Genomic DNA, 14,875 nt, shown 5'->3' with positions numbered 1-14,875 from the left:
CCCAGCACCATCCTCACTCTCTCACAGGTTCCCTAAGAATTCATTCCAGGCAACTCTGCCTTGGTATTCTCAGGGTCCCAGCACCCCCAAACCTCATCACACACAAAGGAACTATATGAACACAATTATAAAACACTTCACACCAATAAAGACAGATCTAAACAACTGGAGAAGTGTTAATTGCTCATGGGTAGGCTGAGCCAATATAATAAAAATAACACCTAAATTAATCTACTTATTCAGTACCATACCAAACTACCAACAAATTACTTTATAGATCTAGAAAAAATAATAAAATTCATCTGGAGGAACAAGAATATCAAAGCTCAAGAATATCTAAGGTCAAAAGGGAATCAACGAAAAAAAAAAGATGAAGGAAGGCAGCCCAGCAGTATCAGATCACAAACTGTATTACAAAGCGGTAACCATCAAAACAACATGTTACTGTGCAACCAAAATTAAAAGGAAAGCAGAAAACTGGGGAGAAATTTGCAACAAATATCTCTGATAAAGGCCTCATTTCTCAAATATATAAGAGAGCTGAGTCAAATTTATAAAAATACAAGTTATATGGAAAGACTTGAATGAACTGATACTGAGTGAAGTAAGTAGAACCAGGAGAACGTTGTACACAGTAACAGCCATAATGTTTAATGACTAACTTTGATAGACTCATCTCTTCTTAGCAATGCGAGGAACCAAGACAGCTGCAAAGGACTCATGATGGAAAATACTGTTCACATCCAGAAAAAGAACTATGGAGTCTGAATGCAGATTGAAGAATATCATTTGCTCTCTCTTTTTCTTTCTTTTTTTTTTTTGCTTCTTCTTTCTTGTGGCTTCTCCCATTGGTTCTAATTATTCTTTACAACATGACTAATGTGAAAACAGGTTCAATATGAATGTATATGTAGAGCCTATATCAAATTGCATGCCATCTTGGGGTGGGGAGAGAGGAGAGATGGGGAAAAAATTTGGAACTCAAAATCTTATGGAAGTGAATGTTGAAAACTAAAAATAAAGAAATAAATACATTTAAAAAATCAAAAAAATACAAGTTATTCCCCAATTACTTACTCATTCCCCAATTAATAAATGGTCAAAGGATATGAACAGGCAGTTTTCAGACAAAGAAATCAAAGCTATCTATGGTCATATGAAAAATGCTCTAAATCACTTTCGATTAGAGAAATGCAAATTAAAATAACCCTTAGGTATCACCTCACACCTATCAGATTGGCTAATATGACAGAAAAGGAAAATTATGAATGTTGGAGAGGACGTGGGAAAACTGGGACACTAATGTACTGTTGGTGGAGCTGTGAACTGATCTAACCATTCTGCAAAGTAATCTGGAACTATGTGCAAAGGGCTATAAAGTTCTGCATATCTTTGGATTCAGTAATACCACTGCTAGGTCTATATCCTGAAGATATCCCCAAAAAACAAAAACCCGAAAAGGACCCTATCTGTACAAAAATATTTATAGCAACTCTTTTTGTGGTGGCTGAGAATTGGAAATTGAAGTGATGTCCATCAATTGGGGAATGGCTAAACAAGGTGTAGTATATGATTTTGATGGAATACTATTGTGCTATAAGAAATGACAAGCAGGATGATTTCATAAAAACCTGGAAAGACTTACATGAACTGACACAATGTGAAGTGAACAGAACCAGGAGAACATTGTACACAGTAACAGCAACACTGTATGAAGAAGAACTATAAATGACTTAGCTATTCTCAGCAATACAATGATCTAAGACAATCCCAAAGCACTAATGATGAAGCATACCATCTGCTTCCAGAGAAAGAACTGATACTGTCTGAAGCATGCTATTTTTCACTTTCTTTCTTTTCATTGTTTTTCTTTTATTCAAATTTTCTTGTACAAAATATCTAATACAGAAATGTTTTACAAGATTGCACATGTATAACCTTTATCTGATTGCTTACCTTTTCAGGGAGGGGGAAGGAAGGAAGGAGAAACAGAATTTGGAATTCAAAACTTTAAAAAAATGTTAAATTACTTTAACATGTAATTAGGAGGGAAAAACTAAATATATACTTTTTTAATCTGGTACTAGATAAGAAAAGGGCAGATAGGTGGTACAGTGGATAGCGTGCCAAGCCTGGAGTCAGAAAGACTCATCTTTGTGAGTTCAAAGCCAGTCTCAGATACTTATTATCTGTGTGAACCTGGGCAAGTCACTTAACCCTGTTCGCCTCAGTTTCCTCATCTGTCAAATGAGCTGGTGAAGGAAATGGCAAACCACTCCAGTATCTTTGCCAAGAAAACTCCAAATGGGGTCATGAAGAGGCAGACATGACTGAACAATTGGATAAGAAATTGAGAGGTTGATCAATGAAACAGATTAGGCACACAATCAATATTCAGAAGCAAATGAACACAGTAACCCAGTGTTTGATAAACCTAAAGATCCCAGCTACTGGGGCAAGAACTCAATTTGACAAGAGTTGCTGGGAAAACTGGAAAGTAGTCTGGCAGAAACTATGCACAGAACAATATGTCACAACATGTACCAAGATAAGTTCAAAATGCGTACATGACTTAAACATACAAGGTGATTATCCTAAGAAGTTAGGGAAGCATGGAAAAAAATTACTTGTCAGATCTATGGAAAAAGAGAAGAATGCATGACCAAACAAGAGATAAAGAGGATCAAAGAAGGTAAAATGGGTAATTATGATTACATTAAATTAAAAAGGGTTTACACAAACAAAACCAGCACAGCCAGTATCAGAAAGAAAGCAAGAAATTGGGGGGAAATTTTATAGCAAGTTTCTCTGAAAAGGTTTCATTTCTCAAATATATGGAGAACTGACCCAAATTTACAAAAAACAAGAGCCATTTCCCAATTGATAAATGGCCAAAAGATACGAACAGGCAGTTTTCAAAGGTAGAAATAAAAACTATCAATAGTCATATAAAAATGCTATAAATATTAAAGAAATAAATGCAAATTAAAACAACTCTGAAGTACCACCTCCCACCCATCAGATTGGCTAAGAAAACAGTAAAGGAAAACAATAGATTCTGGAAGGAATATGGAAAAATGGGGACACTAATGCACTGGTAGAGCTGTGAACTAATCCAATCATTCTAGAGAGCAATTTGGAATTGTGTCCAAAGGGCTATAAAATTGTGCATATCCTTTGACCCAGCAATTTTGCTACAAGGGCTATATCCCAAACGAGACATAAAAATAAAAAAGGAAAAGGAAAAGGAAAAGGACCTATCTGTACAAAAATATTTATAGCAGCCCTTTTTGTGGTGGCAAAGAACTGGAAACTGAGGAATGACTGAATAAATTATGGCATATGAATGTAATGGAATACTATTGCATTGTAAGAGATGATGATGAGAAAGGTTTTAGAGAAACTTAGGAAGAATTATATGAACTAACATGACATGAAGTAAACAGAAGCAAGAGAACGTAGTACACTGCAACGAAAATGTTGTAAAGATAATCAACTGTGAAATAGCTACTCTGATCAATACAATGATCCATGACAATTCCAAAGGACTCATGATGAAACATGCTATCCAGTTCCAGTAGACAACTGATGGACTCAGTGTCCAGACTGAAGCATATTTTCTTTTTTCCTCTTATTTTTCTGGAGCATGGCTAATGTGGAAATGTGTTTTACATGAGTTTATATATGTAGTGGGTATTTTATTTCTTGCCTTCTCAATGGGTGGTGGAGAGGCTGGAAGAAGAGAGAGAATTTGGAACTAATATTAAAAGTAAGATTAAAAAAGAAAAGAAAATCTTCCACACAAACAAAATCAATGCTGTTCAAATTAAGAGGAAAATAGTTTAACTGGGAAAAAATCTTTAGAATAAGTTTTTCTGATAAAGATTTGATATTCAAATACAAAGGAAAGTGATTCAAGTATACAAAATCAAAAGCCACTTCCTAATAGATAAATGGTCAAAAGATATGAACAGACAGTTCTCAAGGGAAGAATTCTAAGCTACCAACAAGCACATGAAAAAATGCTCCAAATCACTAAAAGATAAAATGCAAATTAAAGCAACTCTAAGATTCTTTTCACACCCATCAGATTAGCAAAGATGACAAAACAAGAAAATTGTTGTGGAGCTGTCAGAGGACAGGCATAATAATGCAATGCTGTTGGAATTATGAATTGGTCCTGCCATTCTGCAAAGCAATTTGGAATTATCCCCAAAATGTCATTAAACTATGTATACTCCTTGACTTACTGGTACCACTATTGGACATGTACCCCAAAAGAGATCAAAGAAAGTAGAAAAGGACTTAATATGTGCAAATATCTATCTATCTATCTATCTATTTATTTTTATATATATATATATATTTATTTATTTATAGTAGATCTTTCTGTTGTAGCGAAGAACTAGAAATAAAGTAGAATATTCATCTGTTGGGGAATGGCTGAAGAAATCATTGTACATGAATTAATAGATATTATTACACCATAAGAAATGACAAAAAGAATGGATTCAGAGAAACCTGGAAAGACTTGTATGAACTGATGCAGAGGGGGGCAAAACCAGAATAATTTATACAGTGATTACAACATTACAATGAAAAAACCTTCAAAGATTTAAGAACTCTGATCAATATAACAATGACCAACAATTAACTCAGAACATAAATGATGAAGCATGCTAATAACTTCTTGAAAGAGATGATACATTCATGATGCAGAAAGACACATTTTTAGATATGACCAATATATGAATATGTTTTACTCGACTATGTTTATTTGTAACAAGGAAAGGTTGTTTTTTTCTTTTGTTTTGTCTTCTGAGGAGAAGGAGAAGGATTTGGGAAAAAGAGAGGCTAGTAATTCTGATACCAAAAAAGAAAAGAAGATAAGGAAGAAAAAAGGATCCCTGAAGTATTTTGAAAGAATTGGGGCATCTAGGTGGCACAGTGGATAGAGAACTGGCCCTGGAGTCAGGAGGACCTGACTTCAAATTTGGCCTCAGACACATAACACTCACTAGCTGTGTGACTCTGGGCATGTCACTTAACCCCAATTGCCTCACAAAAAAAAAAAGGAAGAATTCATACTTTTTCAATGAAATTACTCTCTCCAATGAAGTAGACCCCAACCCATCCATGCCTGCCCATTATGTGCAACTTTTGCCTATGTATTCCCAAAAGTTTGCCACATGCAGGTCTACTTAACATGCAGAAGGCCTTCTTTGCTTTCTCTAGACCTTGAGATATACTCTAATTATCCAACTTTCATCCCTTGTTCTTGCCATATGACCTATCCATTTTCTCTACCATACAATTCCTCAATGAATTCTTTTCTTCCTACTCTTTGAAGCCCTTCATTGGTTTTACGTTGCAGCCTGCTCACATTACCATGTGCCTCTCCACTGCCCACTGTGTGATACTAATTTTTAGTTCCTTGGAAGCAGTGATTTTCTATATATCCACACGGGTAAAGTGTTAATACTAAAAAGATGGGCCTTAACTTTCATCAGAATCTTGGAATCAGTAAAAGAGCTTTGTAATTTCTTGAAAATAATACAGCCCACTCTCCTCCTCCAGTTCTAGGTCCAACTCTTTATCCATCTGTATCATCTTTCCTTAATAATACATACTGCTGGAAAAGCTCTAAAGGGTGTCAGTCCAAATGCATATTGAAATCTGGGCAACAAATGTTCTTCATCCACTTGGCTTTCTTATGTGGATGGACTGGCCAAACTGCTTTGAGTGATTACAAGAGCCAGGAGGCTCTGCGCCTCAATTTAATCAGCATGATGTCATTCACAAACAGTAGCATCTGGAGGACCTCACTCTCCACAAGAAATCCTTCTTTGACCTAGACTCTGCACTAGATTTCCACTGCAGTAGTAAATACCACTGTTATCAAGTATATATAAATGAAATAAGAATCAAGTGAGAACAGAGCTATTCATGCTGGCCTAACAGAGAGAAATCAGCACTAAAATGAAGTTAAGTGAAAGAGAAACTTAACAAAGAAATATCCTAATAGAAATCTAAATACGAGAAGAAAAAGAAAGTAATGACAAGCTGTTGGCTAGAGATTATTTAAAACAGGCCAAACCCCAAAGAGTATTTGTTTAATAGGAGCTAACTGTACTGGATACAGGTAGAGACAAGTATGCCCATGGATAAGTCTTGGTTATGACAGAAACACAGATCCTCTATAAATCAAATTACTCACCTCAATGCTTGAGGAATCTCAATAGGCTTTGGCTTCACATCTACCAGATAGAAGGTACGGGACAACAACAACAGAGAAGGAGGGACATTCTCTTTCAGATGCAGGTCCTGCCACTGAAGGATGGGAAAGGAATGAAAAAATAGAAAGAGCTCTGAAAAGGGCCCAAGGAAGCTGTTCCTTCCCTCTATAAGCTTCTCTTTCAGCTGTTCAAAGAACCCAGTGACCTGCTCATTCCTAAGGCCTTACAGGCACTTTGTATTTCTGATATGCTAAGGTCCTTCATTCCTTCTTTAGCAATCACAAAATTAACTGTGAAAACCTTAGAGATCTAGTTAAAACCATTCATTTTACAAGTGTGGAAAATGAAACTTAAGAGAGGCTAAATAACTTCACACAGATAGTTAAGTGATGATAAAACCAAAGTTAGAATCCAAGTCACTTGAATCCCACAGTCTATGTTCTTTGCAACACATCAGGCTACCTCTCTAACTAGTGGAATAAAAGAAGTTACTAATGTGGCAGGTGAAAAATGAAATAACTGAGGAAACAAAGGCTCAAGCTTCTGAGCCTATCAATTTATTAAGCAATGCATGTCAACTGCTCAACAAATAGAGACCAGTAGCCTTCCTCAGCTTTGGCACTGATTTCCAATTGGAGAAAAGATTAGGGACTTTCTAAATTGGGAAGGGGAGAGTAAACAGGTACAATTTTCTGAAATTAAAAAAAAAAAGAGCTGTCCCACCCTCCAAACAATCAAAGGAACATGGAAACAATAACTGATTGATCAGCATAGAGCCAGTTTTCAGATAAGACATATGGGTTGCTTAAGATACATAATTGTGAGAAAATTTGCATCAATCTTAGGATCTAACTGGGTTTCTGGTCAGCATCACCTAGGTCTTTAGTTAAGGGTCTCTAAGCAGCAGGTAGAGGTGGTCCAGCGTTCCAGCCACACGGGGATAGATTCAAACAATGCAACAAAGTCCTCTCACAATTTCCACAATTGAATAGTTTAGAACTAGACCCATAATTGAATAGAAAACTGTGCTAGCTCCAGATGAGATTCACAAGATGGAGTCAGTGTGGTGCATTCAATTCCCACCACCACTTGCTGCTCCAATCCCCTCAATTCCCTCACTAAGAAAGGCACTGTCAGAACAAGACTGCAAATGGTCATAATCTAAGGTTCCTTCAACCTCTCAAAGCACTGAATAAATACTTCATTTTTTTAATGGCTATTTATTACTGTTTTTTATTTATTTATTTATTTTGATTTTTTTTTTCCACATGCTTTTGAGTTGAAAATTTTTTCTCCCTTTTTCTCCCCCCCACCCTCCCCAAGACGGCACACAATCTGACATAGGCTTTACATTTACATACCCATTAAACATATTTTCACATTAGTGAAGTTGTAAGTAAAAATTAAAACCAATAGGAAGAACCACCAGAAAGATGTAACGAAACTCAACTGAAGGTAAAAATAAGTGAGAGCGATTTGACTTCCATAGTTCTTTCTTTGGATGTGGATAGCATTTTCCATACCGAGGCCTCTGGAGATGTCTTAGATCCTCGTAATGCTGAGAAGAGTTCAGTTTAACATTCTTAGTCATTGCATAACGTGGCTGCTATTGTATACAAAGTCCTCTTGGTTCTGCTCACTTCACTCAGCATCAGACCATATAAGTCTTCCCAGGTTTTTCTGAAGTCAGCCTGTTCATCATTTCTTATAGCACAACAGTTGAATAAATACTTTAAAATGTGATCAGCAGATCTGCTTATCACCTAAAAAAGGAATGAGCTACTGGTGCTAGGTAAGTTCAGGGAGGCAGACTCTGAAAGCAATCTGCCCTGGATATGGGTTAAAAATTGAAAAATGACAACTGTCTCTATGTCCCAGTGCTACTATCAGTACCCTTCTATATGTCGTTTTGATACTATAGCCAGGGCTGGCCCTAAAGAAAGGAAGCCATGCTAGTATAATAAATCAATAAACACTTGTTAAGTGCCTCATACATGCCAGACTTTATTCTAGGTGCTAAAGATACAAAGACAAAAGTAAAAAAGCTTTCAGGGAGCTTATATTTTATCCAAGGAGACACATATATCTAGTTACAGATAAAATAGATACAAAGTGATTTTCAGAGAAAGAGCAACAACAGCTGGGGAGATCTAGAAAGGCTTCATGTAGAAGATGGTACTTGAGCCTAGCCTTAAAGGAAATCCCATAGGAATTTTAAGTAATAGAGGGGAAGGGGGAAAATATATTACAGGTGTGGGGGGGTGGCCAATGTACAGAGACAAGAACAAGCACTGTTTGTAAGGAAGAGTAAAGAAGGGCAAGTTGGCTGGATCATAGGGATAATGTGTAATAAGGTTAGAAAAGTGGATTGGGGCCAAGTTGTAATGAGCTTTCAATGCTAAACAGAAGAGTTTACATTTGCTTCTAAGTCACAGGGAGCCATTGGAATTTACTGAGTAAAAGTATACAATATGCTTAGGCCTTCACTTAAGAAAATTCACTTTGGTGGTCCCTTTTCCCTCCTCCACCAAATTCTATAGACTAAGAGGGTCTGCTGAAGTTACTAAAATTCTCATTAATCAGGAATAATGGATCAAGTAAAGACTTTAGCTTAAGCCCCTGGGTTAAAGTGCAAATATGCTACACATAGATGGGCTTCCTCACATTGCAGATTTTGTCTCTTCTTCTAATCAAGCTGGAGGATATCCTGACTTTCCAGATGTCCTACTGCAAACCAACTGCTTCTTAGTGGGGAATTGAAATAATTGGAAATGTAATTAGTTTGAAAATTGAAGCTTACGATACAGTGGGAAAAGTTCTGGCTTTCAAGTAGTACCTGGGTTGAAATAATACCTCTGATACTTACTGTATGTGAGAGCTTGGGTAAGTCATTTAACATCCTAGGTCCTCAGTTTCCTCATGTGTAAAATGAGGGGTTCACACTAGATGGCCCCTGAGGTCACCTTTCAGCTCTAAAGTTACAATCCTATGATGCAAGGGCAGCCACACCTGTAACTATACAATGAGGAACCTCTGAAAAGAGCCCAAGGAAGCGGCTACTTGCCTGTGTGAGCTGTTCTCTCAATTGCTTCTCAGTGAGCCCCAGTGACCTCATCCCTCGGGCTCTACAAGCACTCTGCAGTTCAGATACGCTCAGGGAATTCACCCCCTCTTTGGCAATTACCTAAAAAGAACAGAAGGGTTAACAGAAGTCCTTGAGTTCCAAGCTCACCTAAGCAGAACTGTCCAGAGGGTATGACAAATAGGGTTATTGCCCCCAAGCTTGTAGTTTGTGGGAGCGATTGCAGTCATCAAGAAAATTGTAGTGGTAGATGGGGGGGGTAAGATAAGGGGAAAGGAGTGTCCTCCCTTTCCCCAGGATATTAAAAGGAACTGAGGCATTCAAATGAATCCATCACCAAGTTAAAAATTCCCCTCTCCTCAGACAGTACTTGAGGTAGTATGGTGCCTTCTGATGACACCCCTTTGCCTTTTTGGCTCTCCAGGGCTGTTCTTGATGTTTAGTTTCATCTGGGAGAAGGTATTTACCCATAATCTGGCATCTAAACTTCAGAACTAACCTCAAACAAGATTTGACATGTACTCCCTTAGTGCAAATGATGGTTTTGACAAATCACTGCTCATATGGTGAAACTAAGGAGAAGCTGTGCTGGGGAGATCCTTGGTATTTCTAGGAAACCTGCCCCTTCTGATCACCTTTCTTTTAGAGCATTATCAACATTTCTTACATCTTTTTTAAGTAGCCTGCCTGGTTCTTGTAACCAAGGCAGTGTCTTCCCCAGCGTTTTGGTTTTTATCCCCCTAAAACAACCAAACTGTGCTCAGTCACTCTTCCTGTGGTACCAAATCCACTAGCAGAAAACAGATTTGGTTAACAGCAGCATGGCAGGAGAAGAGTGAGGTGGCGAATTTTCCCTGTCAGTGTGATATCAGGATCCCACTTCCCATTCCTACAAGTAGGCCCCTACCAGCTCTAAGTTAGTCTTAGCTAAGATAATGGAATTAGTGACAGCTTGACATACCCTTTAGAGAGAGTTCAGGGAGGGGCAGCTAGGTGGCACAGTGGATGGAGCACTGGTCCTGGAGTCTGGAGGACCTAAGTTCAAATCTGGCCTCAGACACTTCACACTAGCTGTAGCACCCAGGCAAGTCACTTAACCCTAACTGCTTCACAAGAAAAAAAGAGAGAGAGAGAGAGAGAGAGAGAGAGAGAGAGAGAGAGAGAGAGAGAGAGAGAGAGAGAGAGAGAAAATAACAAGTAGCTAATGATTTTAAGTGAGAGTCAAAGGAGTGACTGGGTCCAGGGGGAAGGTGGGGGAGGAGGTTCTTCATCCACCTTGGCAGAAAACCTGCTATTAAATGAGCACTTGATGCAAATACTTCATTACTAGGCTAGCCCAAGATAAAGAAAATTCTTTGCTAACTCCCTGAAACTACAGTTAGGCTCTTACTTCATCATCTGCTTTTATAGACTTCAGTTTCATCAGAAGCTGAAAGCGGAGCAGGTTGTTGGTTCCAAGGGTCTGAAGTTCTAGAAGTTTACACAGAGCAACCAACTGGGGTCGGTCTAAATGTTCCAGAGTTAGGTCATACTCAAATAGTTTGGAAAACTGAACAATCTCCTTTGTGCTAGGTGTATGACCTGTCTGGACCTAGGCAATGGAAAAAAGGAGGCATTAAAATGTGCTTACTACTTATTTGAGCTTCCCCCAGAGTACCCTCTGTTTTAATGTCATATTTTCTAGGAGAATCTCCAAAGCACTTACTGATAGTATCTGACGGCGTTATGCTCATTTTACAAATTAAACCCCACCACCCCACCAACAGGCAGAAAGAAGTAAATAAACTTGCCTGAGATTAGTGGAAGAATCATGAGTAAACCTCAAGTTCATTTCTGTTCTATTCATAAATCTAAAAACTTTTATGAATATTGTCTGGCATATAGGTCACATAAATACTGACATTTCTGTTATTGAGTGAAAGATACCACAGACTGTATTATGTTATAAAGGGGAAACATATACTATTTCATATGCTAAGGCAGGTTTATTAAAGATCTATTAACCTAGCTTATTTATTTTTGCTGCACTCTGGAATGTATTCATTAGCATACCAAATGATGACCAATAAATTTCATTTGTTCATATGAATATGTATACATATATTTCTTTCACTTGATCATACTCATATTATCTGTGTATCCACCACCGTTTTCATATCCCTTCCCACCTGAAGTTATTTGTGTAAAAGGCTGACACCTGTTTTACATAGGATGAAAACTGTGTAGAGGCATCTCCTAATTTGGAGCCTTTTCCCAACTTGGTTCTGCTCCTCCTTGCCATCTCTGTAACAGTTTCTTGGAGAAATTTTGCTAGTTCCAACTTTGCTGCCATTTTCTTTTTCTGTTTTTCTTCCTTAATGGTAGAAAAGGGAAAGAAAATAAATTAATCTTTTCTCTTTTGAGTCTTAACAAACAAGGCTGGGATAACAGGGATTATCAGTTCTAACTGGTCACTGCTACTTCCAACTTAATATATTCGTTTTTTAGAAGTTTAATTTAAAAAGCTATTAGGGAGAACCAGTTCAGACAAAAGGTAAAACTTCATTTTATAATTTGTCACTTTAGTCTTACAACTTTATTTCTATCTTTATTCATTAAGTAATAGTTGAAATGTATAACCCAGGGGTGGGGAACCTGTGGCCTTGAGGCCACATGTGGCCACCTAGGTCCTCAAGTGTGGTTTTTACAGTTTGGATTCTGTCAAAGGGCTGCACTTGAGAACCTAGAGGGCCACATGCGGTGCCAAGGCCACAGGTTCTCCACCCCTGGTATAACCTATAGCAAATTGCCTGCCATCTTAGAGAGGGAGGAGAGGAGATAGGGAGGAAGAAAAATTTGGAACTCAAAATCTTATAAAAAATAAATGCTGAAAACTATTTTTACATGTAATTGGAAAAAACAAAATACTAAAAGTAGTTAATGCTCACCACTATGCCTATTAAGTCCAAAGGGCACCCTTAAATGAATGCCATGGGTTAGAATGAATTGTAATAGATGGAAATTATAGAGAATGATTTTAGTTCAATTTTATGAAAAACCTTTTAACAATGAGAGCTATTCTAAAGTACAGAGGACTATCTCATAAAGGACCACAAGTTCCTTCTTACTGAAGATATTTAAGTAGAAGCTCGAAAACCACTTGTTGAAGATACAATAGAAGGGAAACCTAAATATGTTGGGGTTCTTCCAATTCTGAGATGCCAGGATTCTGTTTAGCACAGAACTCATCAAGGCAATCATTAATACCTCTAAACCTGACAAAACCAATCAGGGTTTCTGTCGGACTAATCCCTTATAAGTCTTAGATTTGAATGTTTTACTTCCCACGTTGTAACCAAATACTGACGCTGACTGAACAGAGTAATGCTATGAGCATTTAACATAGAAAAGGGAATCCTAGAAAAGAAAAAATCTATGGCTCCTCAATTCATTCCTTAATATCTATATTCAGCTCTGAATATATATGGTTTCACTCCTTTTTAGTGGTTGGTTAGCTTTAAGGCTTAACTCAGAGTAACTATAACATTCTAAGTATGTATTATACAAATATGATAGGTGAGTGGCCTCAAAGGTCCCTTTCACCTCTAGATCCATGATCCTATGACTCTTCCAGGAATATGAAACAAATGTGGCTGGTGAGGCATTTCTTAGTGCAAAGGACTCTTGGGTCCTATGGAGCAGCAGCACATTCAGTTTTCTGGCCTCAAAAGAGAAAGCCCAGAGGAGTTCACAACAGAATCTGTCGACAGATTTTATCTGGAAAGTACAAGTACAAAAATGAGGGCAGAAAACCAGCCAGGAAGTAAGTGGAAGTGTAACGGAAGCTTAAGAGTTTACAAGCTGTATAAGAAAAAGGTGGCAATATGGAGAGACTGTCATTATTTATTAACCATATTTTTGGGCTGCTACTACCTAGGTTGAGGTTCATAGGCTCTGCATCCTTCAATTCAGGCTCAAAAGATGCAGCAACTTTGCTCCCCAAGGTTTTGTCTACTAGGAAAAGCACACTATTAATAAATTAAATGAAGGAAAGTGAATTAAATCTCCCCTCAACAAGCTTAATATTCTTTATCAATAGTGGATAGGCATCTTTAACACATCACTTAAACTACAGTAAGACTATGAATTGCAATAAATACTGGTTACGATCATAAAATATTTCCATGCTCTAATGCAAAAAAAAAAAAGATAAAGGATTTATTCCAGTTTGAATGATCTTTTAACTAGGTGGTTTTTTTTTAAACTTCAATTCAGTATATTAACATTATTTGAGTTGGTACTCAGTGAATAAGGTAGTTCATTCTAGTTTTGGTTTATGATTCCAGAGGTTTGTTCCTGGTAGACCAAAGATTTCTGGAGGATAGAATCAGATATGCCCTTCAGTTTAATCCTGAGCATTGTGCCTCAAAAATATAAAACTACTAACAATTCCTCACTCATCTCCTATTTCATATCCTCTCTTCCTATGAAAAAATTCTATATATTTATCATCTGAAACATATGGCTTTTGGTTTTATTGTCATTAGAAAACTGACAGGCCTAGATATTAAACTGGGTAATTTGTACAGTTACACAGTTATTTTCCCTTCTTCAAGTCAGGATGATTCTTTTAAAAGGTAAGATTTTACCTTGATTTTATAACAGAAAAGCAAGTCTGTTTCTAAGAAAATGAACTGGGGGCAACATTCATATCAATTACTTCTACAGCAGTTCCTTCAATTTTGCTATATCCCTGATATATTACTAGAAGCCTACATTATCCACAACAGATTATGATTCTATTACGGGACAATCCCCCTAAATGTCAGCAGGTATATGTATCAAGCTAGGTTCCCAAATAAATCTACAAGGAGACTTCACTTTCAACCTTCATGCAATCATTCCCAGAAAAGTCTACAACAAACACAATAAAGGCTCTCTCTTTTGATGGGTTCCCAATGAAAGATTCACCTGGCAACAGTTCAACCTATTCATTCTTTTAAATGACATAATAAAAGTCGAATGTTATTTTGTTTTTTAGGGGAAAAACAAGTTAAAGTACAGATATACACACCTTTTTGGATTCACTTTCAAAAGTTGATGGCAACATGTCTGGAAAGAGTTTCAGAAATACTGGTAACAGGAATTCCATGAAGGGCACAATTATGAACACGATAAATGGAACCAGGCGGAAGAGATCAGCACAAGTTCTCAGCAGCTAAAGAATTAAAAGCATATGTAATGTTCACTCTTTTAAGACATATCAGAAAGTTGCTTTGGGTTCCTAATGCATTAAAACCCAAGACAGATTTTCTGCTGCTGCTTCCAAAACAGACAGGATATTTCCCTTCCCTAAGGCTCTGTATGGATATTTATTATATACTGTCAAGGAAAACTTCTATATTAATCAAAACATGTTAATGGGATCTCAGTGCTTTCATCTGAGACAGAAACCTCTACTCTAATAATGCAGTGTGTTTCAATATTAGTTCTGAAAACATGTATATACTTGAGATACTACTAGGTTTGCACTTAGAAGGACAATTCTTATCTGAAGTCCTTCAACACCTTAGAAAGG

At 37.2% G+C, this 14,875-nt stretch overlaps 1 protein-coding gene across 6 annotated transcripts in view; it reads right to left on the bottom strand.

Annotated features, from left to right (window-relative positions):
- LETM2 (leucine zipper and EF-hand containing transmembrane protein 2) overlaps positions 1-14,875 on the bottom strand; it is a 40,592-nt gene that overhangs the window by 20,249 nt on the left and 5,468 nt on the right. For 4 of the 6 annotated variants that reach the window (XR_013484589.1, XR_013484591.1, XR_013484590.1 and 1 more), the window contains exons 2-5: positions 14,372-14,515; positions 11,516-11,671; positions 10,709-10,909; positions 9,301-9,420 (exon numbers count right to left, since the gene is read on the bottom strand). Coding sequence is in view for 2 of the 6 variants with exons in the window: in XM_078149584.1 (XP_078005710.1) it covers positions 9,301-9,420; positions 10,709-10,909; positions 11,516-11,671; positions 14,372-14,449 (555 nt within the window). In the remaining 4 variants the exon portion in view is untranslated. Of the gene's footprint in view, positions 1-6,198; positions 6,331-9,300; positions 9,421-10,708; positions 10,910-11,515; positions 11,672-14,371; positions 14,516-14,875 lie in introns of those variants that run through there. The other 2 variants (XM_078149585.1, XR_013484592.1) reach the window with 2 other exon arrangements.

Source organism: Phascolarctos cinereus, unplaced genomic scaffold (assembly GCF_003287225.1).
Source record: "Phascolarctos cinereus isolate Bilbo 61053 unplaced genomic scaffold, phaCin_HiC Scaffold_2;HRSCAF=192, whole genome shotgun sequence".
Taxonomy (NCBI): Eukaryota; Metazoa; Chordata; class Mammalia; order Diprotodontia; family Phascolarctidae; genus Phascolarctos; species Phascolarctos cinereus.
Note: the sequence above shows the minus strand (reverse complement) of the source record. Positions and strands in the feature narration are given on the sequence as shown.